Source organism: Bombina bombina, chromosome 3 (assembly GCF_027579735.1).
Source record: "Bombina bombina isolate aBomBom1 chromosome 3, aBomBom1.pri, whole genome shotgun sequence".
Taxonomy (NCBI): domain Eukaryota; kingdom Metazoa; phylum Chordata; class Amphibia; order Anura; family Bombinatoridae; genus Bombina; species Bombina bombina.
The window spans coordinates 2,042,407-2,060,683 of NC_069501.1; the positions used below are offsets into that span (position 1 = coordinate 2,042,407).

At 38.0% G+C, this 18,277-nt stretch overlaps 1 protein-coding gene across 1 annotated transcript in view; it reads left to right on the forward strand.

Moving 5' to 3' along the window:
* The window catches only part of LOC128652176 (ATP-dependent DNA helicase Q4), a 394,067-nt gene that overhangs the window by 317,711 nt on the left and 58,079 nt on the right, over window positions 1-18,277 (forward strand). Inside the window, exon 6 of the mRNA XM_053705114.1 lies at window positions 7,527-7,713. Within this exon, the coding sequence (XP_053561089.1) occupies window positions 7,527-7,713 (187 nt within the window). The remainder of the gene's footprint in view (window positions 1-7,526; window positions 7,714-18,277) is intronic.

An 18,277-nucleotide genomic window follows, 5' to 3' on the forward strand; every position in this document is an offset into this window, starting at 1 on the left:
CACATGGGCTTTTAAAAATGAGGCTTCTGTTGAACAGATTTGTAAGGCGGCGACTTGGTCTTCGCTTCATACTTTTTCCAAATTTTACAAATTTGATACTTTTGCTTCTTCAAGGGCAATTTTTGGGAGAAAGGTTCTACAAGCAGTGGTGCCTTCCGTTTAGGTACCTGTCTTGTCCCTCCCTTCATCCGTGTCCTAAAGCTTTGGTATTGGTATCCCACAAGTATTGGATGAATCTGTGGACTCGATACATCTTGCAAGAGAAAACAGAATTTATGCTTACCTGATAAATTTCTTTCTCTTGCAATGTATTGAGTCCACGCCCCGCCCTGTCTATTTAAGACAGGTAGTATTTTTTATTGTAAAACTTCAGTCACCTCTGTGCCCTATAGTTTCTCCTTTTTCTTCCTAGCCTTCGGTCGAATGACTGGGGGGTGGAGTTAGGGGAGGAGCTATATAGACAGCTCTGCTGTGTGTGCTCTCTTTGCCACTTCCTGTTGGGAAGGAGAATATCCCACAAGTATTGGATGAATCCGTGGACTCGATACATCTCAAGAGAAAGAAATTTATCAGGTAAGCATAAATTCTGTTATTATTGGGAACATGGGCTCTTTAAAAAAGAGAACTCCCCTGCAAGGCAGAATTTATGCGGCACTGGGCTAAGCTTGGTGTTATTTGCATTGGGATCATCGGCTCATTAAGTAGAGGGCTCCCCTGCAAGATGACATTTACACAGGCACTGGGCTACGCTTGGGGCTAGCTTTATTGGGAACATGGGCTCCTTAAGTAGAGGGCTCCCCTGCATGATTTATTCCGGCACTGGGCTTCGTTTGGGGCTATCGCTTTTCTTTTTTTGTTAAAAATGTAGCCGAGAAGCTGTGTCCGATTTTGATGCCCACGAAGGGTGGGGCTAATTTTCGCGTGCTTCAGTAGGATTTAGAGAAGCCGCGCAGTTGTTAATCGGTTCTGGAATTCCGACATCCAGGATATCAATCGGGCGTTACTCTAGAACCGCATGGTTGTATAAGCAAGCGGTTGATAGCGTTCTGAAACCCGATTGGATTTTTGCTGGGAAGAGTGGTCTGGAAACCGGGTGGCAGGTAGGCGCCTCAGCAGAGTTTATGAGGCGACGAGGTGTCAGTTCTTTTTCTTTCATGTAATTGGCAAGAGTCCAAGCTAGTGACGTATGGGATATACAATCCTACCAGGAGGGGCAAAGTTTCCCAAACCTCAAAATGCCTATAAATACACCCCTCACCACACCCACAATTCAGTTTTACAAACTTTGCCTCCTATGGAGGTGGTGAAGTAAGTTTGTGCTAAGATTTCTACGTGACATGCGCTTCTCAGCATTTTGAAGCCCGATTCCTCTCAGAGTATAGCGAATGTCAGAGGGACGTGGAGAGTATCACCTATTGAATGCAATGATTTTCCTAACGGGGGTCTTTTTCATAGGTTTTCTGTTATCGGTCGTAGAGATTCATCTCCTACCTCCCTTTTCAGATCGACGATATACTCTCATATACCATTACCTCTACTGATAACTGTTTCAGTACTGGTTTGGCTATCTGCTATATGTGAATGGGTGTCTTTTTGGTAAGTATGTTTTTATTTACTTAAGACACCTCAGCTATGGTTTGGCACTTTATGCATTTATATAAAGTTCTAAATATATGTATTGTACTTATATTTGCCATGAGTCAGGTTGATGTATTTCCTTTTTGCAGACTGTCAGTTTCATATTTAGGGAAAGTTAATATTAAGAAATATTTTTCTTACCTGGGGTTTAGTCTTTTTTTCAATTAACTACTTTGCTTCAAATTGCGCTCTGACTTAGGCTTGCGGGTGCGCCAAATGCTAAAAATTTTTTGCCTCATTCTTGGCACGAGAATTTTTTGGCGCGAAAGGCACGTCCGTTGACGCAAGTTCGTCATTTCTGGCGTCGTAATTGACGCAGAGGTTCACAAAGGGTTACGTCGTTAGTGACGCGAGTGTGTCATTTCCGGACATGGTTGGCGCCAAAAAAAATTCCAGTTACGTTGTGCGTCATACTTGACGCTAAATTTTTTTCATTATTTATTTGCCCCATTGCTTTTGCCTCTTGCCTTTTTCTATGTCAGAGGGCTATGCTATTTGCATTTTTTTTCCCATTCCTGAAACTGTCCTATAAGGAAATTGACAAATTTTGCTTTATATGTTGTCTTTTATTTTACATTTTGCAAGATGTCTCAATCTGATCCTGCCTCAGAAGTATCTGTTGGAACTTTTCTTCCTGATAACGGTTCTTCTAAAGCTAAGTGCATTATATTTTCGAATGTCATTGTATGATAAACGTTTTACATGCAGATATTGTATCCATCAGTTAATAGTACATTTCCTGTTGTTGTTCCTTCAACTTTTAATGTACATGTTATACGAAATTTAAAGAATTTGTTACTGATTCTATTCAGAAGGCTTTGTCTGCTATTCTGCCTTCTAATTAATATAAAGGTCTTTTAAAACTTCTCATAAGGTTGATGAAATTTCAAATGACCGACAACATAATGAATTATCCTTTTCTGATGAGGATCTATCTGATTCAGAAGATCTTTCCTCTGATATTGACACTAACAAATCTACTTATTTATTTAAAATGAAGTATTTTCGTTCTTTGTTAAAGAAGTGTTAATTATTTTGGATATCATGGAAACTAGTCCTCTTGATATTAGAACTAGTAAATTCTGTTTTTAGACCTCCTGTGGTTACTCCAAAGGTTTTTTTCTGTTCCTGATGCTATTTCTCTTATGATTTCTAAGGAATGGAATTAGCCGGGTACTTATTTTATTCCTTCTTCAAGGTTTTAAAAAAATTGTATCCTTTTACCAGCAATTTCTATAGAGTTTTGGGAAAAGATCCTCAACTTGTTGGGGCTATTTCTACTCTTGCTGTACGTACCTCTATTCCTATGGAAGATAGTACTTAAGTTCTTTTAGATAGGAAACTTGAATCTTATCTAAGGAAAGCTTATTTATATTTAGGTCGTCTCAGGCCTGCATTTTCTTTGGCTGATGTTGCAGCTGCATCAACTTTTTTGTTGGAGATTTAGCGCAACAAGAATTGGATTCTGATTTATCTAGTATTGTTCGCTTTCTGCAACATACTAATCAGTTCTGAAGCCATTTTTTTATATCATCAAGATTGATGTTAGATCTATGTCTTTAGCTATTTTTAGCTACAAGAGTTTTGAGGCTTAAATCTTGGAATGCTATCTCTTTCTTTCCAAGGTAATAAGAGACCTACGGGTAAATACTAATCTTCTAAATCGTTTTTCGTTCTTTTTTTCAAATAAGGAACAAAACCTAATCCTTCCCTATGGAATCTGTTTCCAATTGGAAACCTTCTTTAAATGGAATAAATCCAACCCATTTAGGAAACCAAAAAGCCAGCCCCTAAGTCTGCATGAAGGTGCGACTCTCATTCCAGCTCAGCTGGTAGGGGGCAGATTAAGGTTTTTTTCAAGAATGTTTTGGATAAATTCGGTCCAAATCAATGGTTTCAGAGTATTGTCTCTCAGGGGTTTTCGAATAGGATTCTTAGTAAATCCTCCTGTGAGAAGATTTTTTTTCTCTCACGTATCCCAGCAAATCCAGTTAAAGCTCAGGCTTTCCTGAAGTGTGTTTCAGACCTGGAGTTTCAGGGGTAGTCATGCCAGTTCCTTTTCAGGGACAAGGTCTGGGGTTTTTATTCAAATCTATTCATTGTCTAAAAGAAGGAAATTTCATTCAGACCATTTCTGGATCTGAAAATTTTGAATCGTTATGTAAGAGTACCAATTTTCAAATGGTGACTTTAAGGACTGTTCTGCCTTTTATTCAGCAAGGACATTTTAGGTCCATAATGGATTGCAGGATGTATACCTTCATAGTCTGATTCATTCAGATCATTATCAGTTCTTGAGATTCTCTTTTCTAGACAAGCGTTACCAATTCGTTGCTTTTCCATTTTTGGATGAGCAACCACTCAAAGAATCTTTTTTTTTTTTTTTTAAAGGTTCTTGGTGCCCTGCTTTACGGAAACCAGAGAGCAGGGTATTGCAGTGTTTCCTTATTTGGACAATATTTTGGTACTAGCTCAGTACTTCCGTTCTGCAGAATCTCACACTAATCAACTAGTGTTGTTTCTTAGGAAACATGGTTGGAGGATCAATTTACCAAAAAGTTTCTTGATTCCTCAGACAAGGGTCACCTTTTTAGGTTTCCAGATAGATTCAGTGTCCATGACTCTGTCTCTAACAGACAAGAGACGTTTGAAAGTGGTTGCAGCCTGTCGGCACCTTAAGTCTCAGGCATTCCCTTCAGTGGTTATGTGCATGGAAAATGTAGGTCTCATGTCTGCAGCATTGGACGCATTCCCTTTGCTCGTTCTCACATGAGACCTCTCCAGCTTTGTTTGCTGAATCCATGGTGCAGGTATTATACTAAGATATCTCAATTAATATCCTTAAATCCCAATGTTTGAAACTCTCTGACGTGGTGGTAAATCACCAGCGTTTAGTTCAAGGGGCTTCTTTGTTCGGCTAACCTGGACTATGATCTCTACAGATGCAAGTCTTTCAGGTTGGGGAGCTGTTTTGGGGATCTCTGACAGCACAAGCGGTTTGGAAATCTCAAGAGGCGAGATTACCAATCAATATTTTAGATCTCTGTGCTATCTCAGAGCTCTTCAGTTTTGGCCTTTGTTGAAGAGAGAACTGTTCATTTATTTTCAAACAGACAATATCACATTCAGTGACATTTGTCAATCAGCAGGGTGGGACTCACAGTCCACAAGCTATGAAGAAGTATCTCGGATACTTGCTTGGGCGGAATCCAGCTCCTGTCTAATTTCTGCGGAGTATATACCAGGTATAGACATTGGGAGATTATTTCAGCCGTCAGACTTTACATCCTGGGGAGTAGTTCCTACATCCAGATGTGTTTTCTCAGATTGTTCAAGATATGGGGTCTTCCACAGATACATCTGATGGCCTCTCATCTAAACAAGAGACTTCCCAGATGCCTGTCCAAGTTCAGAGATTTTCAGGCGGAAGTAGTGGGTGCGCTAACACTTCCTTGGTATTATAAACCTGCTTATATTTTCCCGCCTCTAGTTCTTCTTCCAAGAGTGATTTCCAGAATCATCATGGAATAATCGTTTGTGTTGCTGGTGGCTCCAGCATGGCCTCACAAGTTTTGGTTTGCGGGTCTTGTTTGGATGTCCAGCTGCCAACCTTGGCCACTACCGTTAAGGCCAGACCTACTGTCTCAAGGTCTGTTTTTCCATCAGATTTTCAAATCATTAAATTTGAAGGTATGGGAATTGATCGCTTAGTGCTAAGTCATAGAGGTTTCTCTGACTCAGTGATTAATACTATGTTACAAGCTCGTAAATCTGTCTCTTGAAAGATTTATTATCGAATTTAGAAGACTTACATTTCATGGTGTTCTCATAAATTCTCTTGGCATTCTTTTAGAGTTGCAATAATTTTACAGTTTCTTCAGGATGGTTTGGATAAGGTTTTGTCTGCAAGTTCCTTGAAGGGACAAATCTCTGCTCTTTCTGTTTTATTCACAGAAAGATTGCTAACTACCTGATATTCTCTGTTTTGTACAGGCTTTAGTTCGTATTTAAGCCTGTCATTAAATCAATCACTCCTCTTTGGAGTCTTAATTTGGTTTGGAGGGCTTTACAGGCTCCTCCATATTGAGCCTATGCATTATTTGGACATTTAGTTACTTTCTTGGAAAGTATTGTTCCTTTTGGCCATCTCTTCTGCTAGAAGAGTGTCTGAGCTATCTGCTCTTTCTTGTGAATCTCCTTTTCTGATTTTTCATCAGGTAAGGCGGTTTTGCGGACTTCATTTCAATTTTCCCTAAGGTTGTGAATTCTAACAACATTAGTAGAGAAATTGTTGTTCCTTCCTTGTGTCCTAATCCTAAGAATTCTTTGGAAAGATCCTTACATTCTTTGGATGTGGTGAGAGCTTTGAAATATTATATTGAAGCTACTAAGATTTCAGGAAGACTTCTAGTCTATTTGTTATATTTTCTGGTCCTAGGAAAGGTCAGAAAAACTTCTGCTATTTCCTTGGTTTCTTGGTTAAAGCTTTTGATTCTTCAAGCTTATTGGAGTCGGGTTAGGCCCCGCTTCAGAGAATTACAGCTCATTCTACTAGATCAGTCGCCACTTTGTGGGCTTTTAAGAATGAAGCTTCAGTTGATCAAATTTGCAAGCGGCAATTTGGTTTTCTTTACAAACATTTATTTAATTCTACCATTTTGATGTATTTGCTTCTTCAGAAGCAGTTTTTGGTAGAAAAGTTCTCCAGGCAGCTGTTTCAGTTTGATTCTTCTGCTGATGTTTTAAGTTTTTCTTTTCTTTATGAGAATAACTTATATTTTGGGTTGTGGATTAATTTTTCAGCATATGGCTGTTGTTTATTTTTATTCCTCCCTCTCTAGTGACTCTTGCGTGCAGTTCCACATCTTGGGTATTTGATATCCCATACGTCACTAGCTCATGGACTCTTGCCAATTACATGAAAGAAAACATAATTTATGTAAGAACTTACCTGATAAATTAATTTATTTCATATTGGCAAGAGTCCATGAGGCCCACCCTTTTTATGGCGGTTATGATTTTTTTGTATAAAGCACAATTATTTCCAGATTCATTTGTTGATGCTTTTTACTCATTTCTTTATCACCCCACTACTTGGCTATTCATTAAACTGAATTGTGGGTGTGGTGAGGGGTGTATTTTATAGGCATTTTGAGGTTTGGGAAACTTTGCCCCTCCTGGTAGGATATTCCTTTCCTCCTAAGGTAGTATCTACAGATACTATTAGTCAGAAAATGTGGTTTCTTCTTTTTCTCCAGCCCCTAAGAACTCCAAGGAGTATCTTCTTCACAATCTGGATATTGTGAGAGCTCTCAAATATTATGTGGAAGCCACAAAAGATTTCAGACTTTCTTCTTCTGTTTTTAGTCATTTTTCTGGGCCTCGCAAGGGTCAGAAAGCTAGCGCTATTTATTTTGCTACCTGGCTTAAAGCCTTAATTTGTAAGGCATATTTATCTGCAGGTCAAGCTCCCCCTTAGCTATATATATGGCTGTAGATCATAGGTAGTGTGAGGGATTTAAAACTCTGATGTGTTGGGGTATCTTTTGCCTCCTCCTAGTGGTCAGGTTGGATATTCTTAGTTATGATGGCTTCTGGATTCTCAAATGATGAAACAAATGAATTAATCAGGTAAGCATAAATTTAGTTTTTTTGGGCAGCACTTCCATAGTCTATACCCAGTGTTGTTGTTCCATGTTCTTTCTCTCTTTATCCATATAAATGATTTGCTGGGTTGTTTCTTGTCTGCCATGTTCAGTAATAGTCTATACTCATGATAGAACCAAAGTGAAGATTTTACTAACTTAAAGTGGATGAGAAATGAGATCCCCATTTGTATTTATAATATTAGTTTGTATGTGAGACACATGTCAGTTCTTCTATTCTAGGATTCAAAGGCACAGGGAAGAGCGGTGTGCTGGTCGAGTTCAGTAAACTGTCCTTTCATTTTCGCTCATATGGGGATCTTGCTGACCATGAACTGGAGGACCTGTGTGACTTCCTGCATCACAAGGTGGTTTCCAGAGAAAGTGCTGCTCTGCACCAGCTCATGGCTTGCTACAAAGCCTTTAAGAGGTGAGTGCAGTGATGTACGCTCACGTACAGATTTGTACAAGAAGTGTTTAGTCTTTCTGATCTCTCATACACAGACCAGATACTTCTATTGGTAAAGTGTAGACCTCACTATATCTGATCTCTCATACACAGAACAGATACTTCTATTGGTAAAGTGTAGACCTCACTATATCTGATCTCTCATACACAGAACAGATACTTCTATTGGTAAAGTGTAGACCTCACTATATCTGATCTCTCATACACAGAACAGATACTTCTATTGGTAAAGTGTAGACCTCACTATATCTGATCTCTCATACACAGAACAGATACTTCTATTGGTAAAGTGTAGACCTCACTATATCTGATCTCTCATACACAGAACAGATACTTCTATTGGTAAAGTGTAGACCTCACTATATCTGATCTCTCATACACAGAACAGATACTTCTATTGGTAAAGTGTAGACCTCACTATATCTGATCTCATACACAGAACAGATACTTCTATTGGTAAAGTATAGACCTCACTATATCTGATCTCATACACAGAACAGATACTTCTATTGGTAAAGTGTAGACCTCACTATATCTGATCTCATACACAGAACAGATACATCTATTGGTAAAGTGTAGACCTCACTATATCTGATCTTATACACAGAACAGATACATCTATTGGTAAAGTGTAGACCTCACTATATCTGATCTCATACACAGAACAGATACTTCTATTGGTAAAGTGTAGACCTCACTATATCTGATCTCATACACAGAACAGATACTTCTATTGGTAAAGTATAGACCTCACTATATCTGATCTCATACACAGAACAGATACATCTATTGGTAAAGTATAGACCTCACTATATCTGATCTCATACACAGAACAGATACTTCTATTGGTAAAGTGTAGACCTCACTATATCTGATCTCATACACAGAACAGATACATCTATTGGTAAAGTGTAGACCTCACTATATCTGATCTCATACACAGAACAGATACATCTATTGGTAAAGTATAGACCTCACTATATCTGATCTCATACACAGAACAGATACATCTATTGGTAAAGTATAGACCTCACTATATCTGATCTCATACACAGAACATATACATCTATTGGTAAAGTATAGACCTCACTATATCTGATCTCTCATACACAGAACAGATACATCTATTGGTAAAGTATAGACCTCACTATATCTGATCTTATACACAGTACAGATACATCTATTGGTAAAGTGTAGATCTCACTATATCTGATCTCATACACAGAACAGATACATCTATAGGTAAAGTGTAGACCTCACTATATCTGATCTCATACACAGAACAGATACTTCTATTGGTAAAGTATAGACCTCACTATATCTGATCTCATACACAGAACAGATACTTCTATTGGTAAAGTGTAGACCTCACTATATCTGATCTCATACACAGAACAGATACTTCTATTGGTAAAGTGTAGACCTCACTATATCTGATCTCATACACAGAACAGATACATCTATTGGTAAAGTGTAGACCTCACTATATCTGATCTCATATACAGAACAGATACATCTATTGGTAAAGTGTAGACCTCTCTATATCTGATCTCATACACAGAACAGATACTTCTATTGGTAAAGTGTAGACCTCACTATATCTGATCTTATACACAGAACAGATACATCTATTGGTAAAGTGTAGACCTCACTATATCTGATCTCATACACAGAACAGATACTTCTATTGGTAAAGTGTAGACCTCACTATATCTGATCTCATACACAGAACAGATACATCTATTGGTAAAGTGTAGACCTCACTATATCTGATCTCATACACAGAACAGATACATCTATTGGTAAAGTGTAGACCTCACTATATCTGATCTCATACACAGAACAGATACATCTATTGGTAAAGTGTAGACCTCACTATATCTGATCTCATACACAGAACAGATACTTCTATTGGTAAAGTGTAGACCTCACTATATCTGATCTCATACACAGAACAGATACATCTATTAGTAAAGTATAGATCTCACTATATCTGATCTCATACACAGAACAGATACATCTATTGGTAAAGTGTAGACCTCACTATATCTGATCTCATACACAGAACAGATACTTCTATTGGTAAAGTATAGACCTCACTATATCTGATCTTATACACAGAACAGATACATCTATTGGTAAAGTATAGACCTCACTATATCTGATCTCTCATACACAGAACAGATACTTCTATTGGTAAAGTGTAGACCTCACTATATCTGATCTCTCATACACAGAACAGATACATCTATTGGTAAAGTGTAGACCTCACTATATCTGATCTCATACACAGAACAGATACATCTATTGGTAAAGTGTAGACCTCACTATATCTGATCTCTCATACACAGAACAGATACATCTATTGGTAAAGTGTAGACCTCACTATATCTGATCTCTCATACACAGAACAGATACATCTATTGGTAAAGTGTAGACCTCACTATATCTGATCTCTCATACACAGAACAGATACATCTATTGGTAAAGTGTAGACCTCACTATATCTGATCTCATACACAGAGCAGATACATCTATTGGTAAAGTGTAGACCTCACTATATCTGATCTCATACACAGAACAGATACATCTATTGGTAAAGTGTAGACCTCACTATATCTGATCTCATACACAGAACAGATACTTCTATTGGTAAAGTGTAGACCTCACTATATCTGATCTCATACACAGAACAGATACATCTATTGGTAAAGTATAGACCTCACTATATCTGATCTCATACACAGAACAGATACATCTATTGGTAAAGTGTAGACCTCACTATATCTGATCTCATACACAGAACAGATACTTCTATTGGTAAAGTGTAGACCTCACTATATCTGATCTCATACACAGAACAGATACATCTATTGGTAAAGTGTAGACCTCACTATATCTGATCTCATACACAGAACAGATACATCTATTGGTAAAGTGTAGACCTCACTATATCTGATCTCATACACAGAACAGATACATCTATTGGTAAAGTGTAGACCTCACTATATCTGATCTCATACACAGAACAGATACATCTATTGGTAAAGTGTAGACCTCACTATATCTGATCTCATACACAGAACAGATACATCTATTGGTAAAGTGTAGACCTCACTATATCTGATCTCATACACAGAACAGATACTTCTATTGGTAAAGTGTAGACCTCACTATATCTGATCTCATACACAGAACAGATACATCTATTGGTAAAGTGTAGACCTCACTATATCTGATCTCATACACAGAACAGATACATCTATTGGTAAAGTGTAGACCTCACTATATCTGATCTCATACACAGAACAGATACATCTATTGGTAAAGTGTAGACCTCACTATATCTGATCTCATACACAGTACAGATACATCTATTGGTAAAGTGTAGACCTCACTATATCTGATCTCATACACAGAACATATACATCTATTAGTAAAGTGTAGACCTCACTATATCTGATCTCATACACAGAACAGATACTTCTATTGGTAAAGTGTAGATCTCACTATATCTGATCTCATACACAGAACAGATACATCTATTGGTAAAGTGTAGACCGCACTATATCTGATCTCATACACAGAACAGATACATCTATTGGTAAAGTGTAGACCTCACTATATCTGATCTCATACACAGAACAGATACTTCTATTGGTAAAGTGTAGACCTCACTATATCTGATCTCATACACAGAACAGATACTTCTATTGGTAAAGTGTAGACCTCACTATATCTGATCTCTCATACACAGAACAGATACTTTTATTGGTAAAGTGTAGACCTCACTATATCTGATCTCTCATACACAGAACAGATACATCTATTGGTAAAGTGTACACCTCACTATATCTGATCTCTCATACACAGAACAGATACATCTATTGGTAAAGTGTAGACCTCACTATATCTGATCTCATACACACAGCAGATACTTCTATTGGTAAAGTATAGACCTCACTATATCTGATCTCATACACACAACAGATACTTCTATTGGTAAAGTATAGACCTCACTATATCTGATCTCATACACAGAACAGATACTTCTATTGGTAAAGTGTAGACCTCACTATATCTGATCTCTCATACACAGAACAGATACATCTATTGGTAAAGTGTAGACCTCACTATATCTGATCTCATACACACAACAGATACTTCTATTGGTAAAGTATAGACCTCACTATATCTGATCTCATACACAGAACAGATACATCTATTGGTAAAGTGTAGACCTCACTATATCTGATCTCTCATACACAGAACAGATACATCTATTGGTAAAGTATAGACCTCACTATATCTGATCTCATACACAGAACAGATACTTCTATTGGTAAAGTGTAGACCTCACTATATCTGATCTCATACACAGAACAGATACTTCTATTGGTAAAGTGTAGACCTCACTATATCTGATCTCATACACAGAACAGATATATCTATTGGTAAAGTATAGACCTCACTATATCTGATCTCATACACAGAACAGATACATCTATTGGTAAAGTGTAGACCTCACTATATCTGATCTCATACACAGAACAGATACATCTATTGGTAAAGTGTAGACCTCACTATATCTGATCTCATACACAGAACAGATACATCTATTAGTAAAGTGTAGACCTCACTATATCTGATCTCATACACAGAACAGATACATCTATTGGTAAAGTATAGACCTCACTATATCTGATCTCATACACAGAACAGATACTTCTATTGGTAAAGTGTAGACCTCACTATATCTGATCTTATACACAGAACAGATACATCTATTGGTAAAGTGTAGACCTCACTATATCTGATCTTATACACAGAACAGATACATCTATTGGTAAAGTGTAGACCTCACTATATCTGATCTTATACACAGAACTGATACATCTATTGGTAAAGTGTAGACCTCACTATATCTGATCTCTCATACACAGAACAGATACATCTATTGGTAAAGTATAGACCTCACTATATCTGATCTCATATACAGAACAGATACTTCTATTGGTAAAGTGTAGACCTCACTATATCTGATCTCATACACAGAACAGATACTTCTATTGGTAAAGTGTAGACCTCACTATATCTGATCTCATACACAGAACAGATACTTCTATTGGTAAAGTGTAGACCTCACTATATCTGATCTCATACACAGAACAGATACTTCTATTGGTAAAGTGTAGACCTCACTATATCTGATCTCATACACAGAACAGATACATCTATTGGTAAAGTGTAGACCTCACTATATCTGATCTCATACACAGAACAGATACATCTATTGGTAAAGTGTAGACCTCACTATATCTGATCTCATACACAGAACAGATACATCTATTGGTAAAGTGTAGACCTCACTATATCTGATCTCATACACAGAACAGATACATCTATTGGTAAAGTATAGACCTCACTATATCTTATCTCATATACACAGAACAGATAGTTCTATTGGTAAAGTGTAGACCTCACTATATCTGATCTCATACACAGAACAGATACTTCTATTGGTAAAGTATAGACCTCACTATATCTGATCTTATACACAGAACAGATACATCTATTGGTAAAGTATCGACCTCACTATATCTGATCTTATACACAGAACAGATACTTCTATAGGTAAAGTGTAGACCTCACTATATCTGATCTCATACACAGAACAGATACTTCTATTGGTAAAGTGTAGACCTCACTATATCTGATCTTATACACAGAACAGATACATCTATTGGTAAAGTATAGACCTCACTATATCTGATCTCATACACAGAACAGATACTTCTATTGGTAAAATGTAGACCTCACTATATCTGATCTCATACACAGAACAGATACATCTATTGGTAAAGTGTAGACCTCACTATATCTGATCTCATACACAGAACAGATACATCTATTGGTAAAGTGTAGACCTCACTATATCTGATCTCATACACAGAACAGATACTTCTATTGGTAAAGTATAGACCTCACTATATCTGATCTCATATACATAGAACAGATACATCTATTGGTAAAGTGTAGACCTCACTATATCTGATCTCATACACAGAACAGATACATCTATTGGTAAAGTGTAGACCTCACTATATCTGATCTCATACACAGAACAGATACATCTATTGGTAAAGTATAGACCTCACTATATCTGATCTCATACACAGAACAGATACATCTATTAGTAAAGTGTAGACCTCACTATATCTGATCTCATACACAGAACAGATACATCTATTGGTAAAGTATAGACCTCACTATATCTGATCTCATACACAGAACAGATACATCTATTAGTAAAGTGTAGACCTCACTATATCTGATCTCATACACAGAACAGATACATCTATTAGTAAAGTGTAGACCTCACTATATCTGATCTCATACACAGAACAGATACTTCTATTGGTAAAGTGTAGACCTCACTATATCTGATCTCATATACAGAACAGATACTTCTATTGGTAAAGTATAGACCTCACTATATCTGATCTTATACACAGAACAGATACTTCTATTGGTAAAGTGTAGACCTCACTATATCTGATCTCATACACAGAACAGATACATCTATTGGTAAAGTGTAGACCTCACTATATCTGATCTCATACACAGAACAGATACATCTATTGGTAAAGTGTAGACCTCACTATATCTGATCTCATACACAGAACAGATACTTCTATTGGTAAAGTGTAGACCTCACTATATCTGATCTCATACACAGAACAGATACTTCTATTGGTAAAGTGTAGACCTCACTATATCTGATCTCATACACAGAACAGATACATCTATTGGTAAAGTGTAGACCTCACTATATCTGATCTCATATACAGAACAGTTACTTCTATTGGTAAAGTGTAGACCTCACTATATCTGATCTCATACACAGAACAGATACTTCTATTGGTAAAGTATAGACCTCACTATATCTGATCTCATACACAGAACAGATACATCTATTGGTAAAGTGTAGACCTCACTATATCTGATCTCATATACAGAACAGTTACTTCTATTGGTAAAGTGTAGACCTCACTATATCTGATCTCATACACAGAACAGATACATCTATTGGTAAAGTGTAGACCTCACTATATCTGATCTCATACACAGAACAGATACTTCTATTGGTAAAGTGTAGACCTCACTATATCTGATCTCATACACAGAACAGATACTTCTATTGGTAAAGTGTAGACCTCACTATATCTGATCTCATACACAGAACAGATACTTCTATTGGTAAAGTGTAGACCTCACTATATCTGATCTCATATACATAGAACAGATAGTTCTATTGGTAAAGTGTAGACCTCACTATATCTGATCTCATACACAGAACAGATACTTCTATTGGTAAAGTGTAGACCTCACTATATCTGATCTCATACACAGAACAGATACATCTATTGGTAAAGTGTAGACCTCACTATATCTGATCTCATACACAGAACAGATACATCTATTGGTAAAGTGTAGACCTCACTATATCTGATCTCATACACAGAACAGATACATCTATTGGTAAAGTGTAGACCTCACTATATCTGATCTCATACACAGAACAGATACATGTCAGCCGCTCTGGAATCAATCCGGGATGTAACCCAACTGCTAGCGTGAATTGAAAGCACACGCTAGCACACTGAGAAATATCCAGGACGTGACCCACTCAGGAAGCAGATTAGAAGATAACAAAAATGAATATTGTTCCAGAATGCAGGAAAGCCACAAAGGATAAAACGTCCCTTTAAGTAGTACAAAGAACAAAAAGGAAATGCTCTTACTTGAAGCTTCTGAAAAAGGTCCTCTTTAGCAGGCTTGTAAAACAAAGGAAAAGTTCTCTTTTGCAGCTTGTAAAAGTAAAAGTTCCTTTTAAGCAGGTGTATAACAAACAGAAAGGTAAAGTTCTCTTTTGCAGCTTGTAAAAGTAAATGTCCCTTTTAAACAGGTGTATAACAAACAGAAAGGCAAAGTTCTCTTTTGCAGCTTGTAAAAGTAAATGTCCCCTTAAGCAGGTTTTGTTTATCAAAGAAAAGGTTTAAAGGTAAAGGCAAAAGCAAGGTCAGGCAGGCAGAAGTCGGCATCCAAATATCAGCAAAAGGTATAGGCAAAAGACAAGGTCAGGCAAGCAGAAGTCGGCATCCAAGTATCAGCAAAAGGGTAAAAGCTACAGGCAAGGTCAGGCAGGCAGAAGTCAATATCCAAATATCAGCAAGTAGGGATTAGGCAAGAGGCTTGGTCAGGCAGGCAGAAGTCGGTACACAAAAGAACAAAATTGATATGGTACTCACAATCCAGAGAAACAAACAAACGGGCCCAGATTCAGATCTCCCGCCGTGAATTAAAGGGCAGGAGCGTAACCGTCATCAGAGGGGTGTGAGAGAAAGCGTCATGTTGCTAAGCAACATGACGTCAGACACACAGAGAAGTTCCGGGAGCCGCGGCGACACGGCGATGAACGGAAGCAATCATGACAGCACCCCCTCCTCAAGGACCCCTCCGGGGGACAGGACCAGGTCTATCAGGATGAGTCTTGTGGAAGGTCTTGACCAAAATAGGAGCATTTACTTGATGAGCAGGTTCCCAAGAACGTTCCGTGACTGGATAACCCTTCCAATGAATGAGATAATACAATTTCTTGCCCCGCCACTTGGAATCTAGAATATGGCTGATCTCAAACTCAGGATGTCCATGCACCAATAACGGTGGAGGTTTAGAAAAAGGCTTAGAATACCTGTTAATCATCACAGGTTTTAAAAGAGAAACATGGAATACCGGATGGACTTTGAGAGACTTGGGTAAAGCTACCCGATAAGCAGTGGAACATACCTGACCCAGTATTCGGAAAGGACCCACATATCGTGGTCCCAATTTGTTAGAAGGTTGTTTCAGGCGAAGAAATTGAGAGGAAATCCAAACTTTATCACCAGGGCGATATTTGGGAGCCTTCTTCCGTCGAAGATCCGAAAAGAACTTGTAACGTCTAGAAGTTACAGAAAGAATACGATGTATCTTCTGCCAATGTCGAGTTAATCTTCGGGCTGTAAGATCAGAAGCAGGATTCACTGTGGAGGAAGTATGCAAAGGGAATGTCCTAGGCTGATATCCGTAAGCTGCATGAAAAGGAGAAGTCTGAAGGGAGGAATTGTACCGGGCATTATGAGCCAATTCAGCCAAAGGAAGGTAAGAAGTCCAGTTAGAGTGATAATGATCCACATAATGTCTAAGATAAGTTTCAAGACACTGGTTTACTCTTTCAGTCTGACCATTCGATTGTGGGTGGTGAGAAGTAGAGAGAGATATAGTAGTACCAAAATGTTTACAAAGTGACCTCCAAAATCGAGAAACGAATTGTACCCCTCTATCTGAAACAATATCTAGAGGAAATCCATGGATTCTTACAATATGTAGAATAAAAAGTTCAGAGAGTCTTTTGGCAGATGGTAATCCTGGCAAGGGTACAAAATGAGCCGTCTTAGTGAACCTGTCGACCACCACCCAGATAGTATTGTTCCCAGTGGACAAGGGAAGATTGGTAATAAAGTCCATGGATACATGAGTCCAAGGCTGGTGAGGTATAGGCAATGGTTGGAGTAATCCTGAAGGAAGTTGGCGTGGAGTTTTGTTCATGGCACATTGTGTGCATACTGAGACGTAATCCTTCACATCTTGAGAGAGTGTAGGCCACCAGACATGTTGTTTGAGGTTTCGAGTGGTAATACTGATGCCAGGATGTCCAGAAAGGGGACTATCATGAGCCCAAAATAAAATCTTGGAACGAAGGCGTTCAGGAACAAAGAGTAAACCATCGGGAGGTTTACAGGACAAAGGAAGATGCTCTTGAGCGGACTGTAATTCTTGTAACCAAGAAGTTGTTAACTGGGCAATGACTTCATGAGGTTGGAGAATGGTACCAGACTCAGGAACTGGGGTATCTTGAAATTGTCTGGAAAGTGCGTCTGCTTTAATATTTTTTGAACCAGGTATGTAAGACAAATTATAGTGAAACCGAGAGAAGAATAATGACCAGCGTGCTTGCCTGGAATTTAATCGTTTGGCTGTTTGAAGATACAGAAGGTTCTTATGATCAGTAAGTATAGTAAATGGCAAAGAAGTACCTTCCAGCCAATGTCTCCATTCATCCAATGCCATTTTGATGGCAAGCAACTCTTTATTCCCTACGTCATAGTTAAATTCGGAAGGAGTGAATTTTTTAGAGAAAAAAGCAACAGGATGAATCCTTCCAGTCTCTGGTATTCGTTGAGACAGAACAGCTCCAGCAGCAACAGAGGAAGCATCCACCTCCAGAATAAATTGAAACTCAGGATTTGGATGACGAAGGATAGGAGCTGAGGAAAAAGCTTCTTTGAGAGATTCAAAAGCTTCTATAGCCTCAGACGGCCATACCTTACAGTTTTGTCCTTTTCTTGTGAGAGAAGTAAGAGGAGAAGTAATAGTAGCAAAATTCTTGATGAACTTTCTGTAATAATTGGCGAAGCCTAGG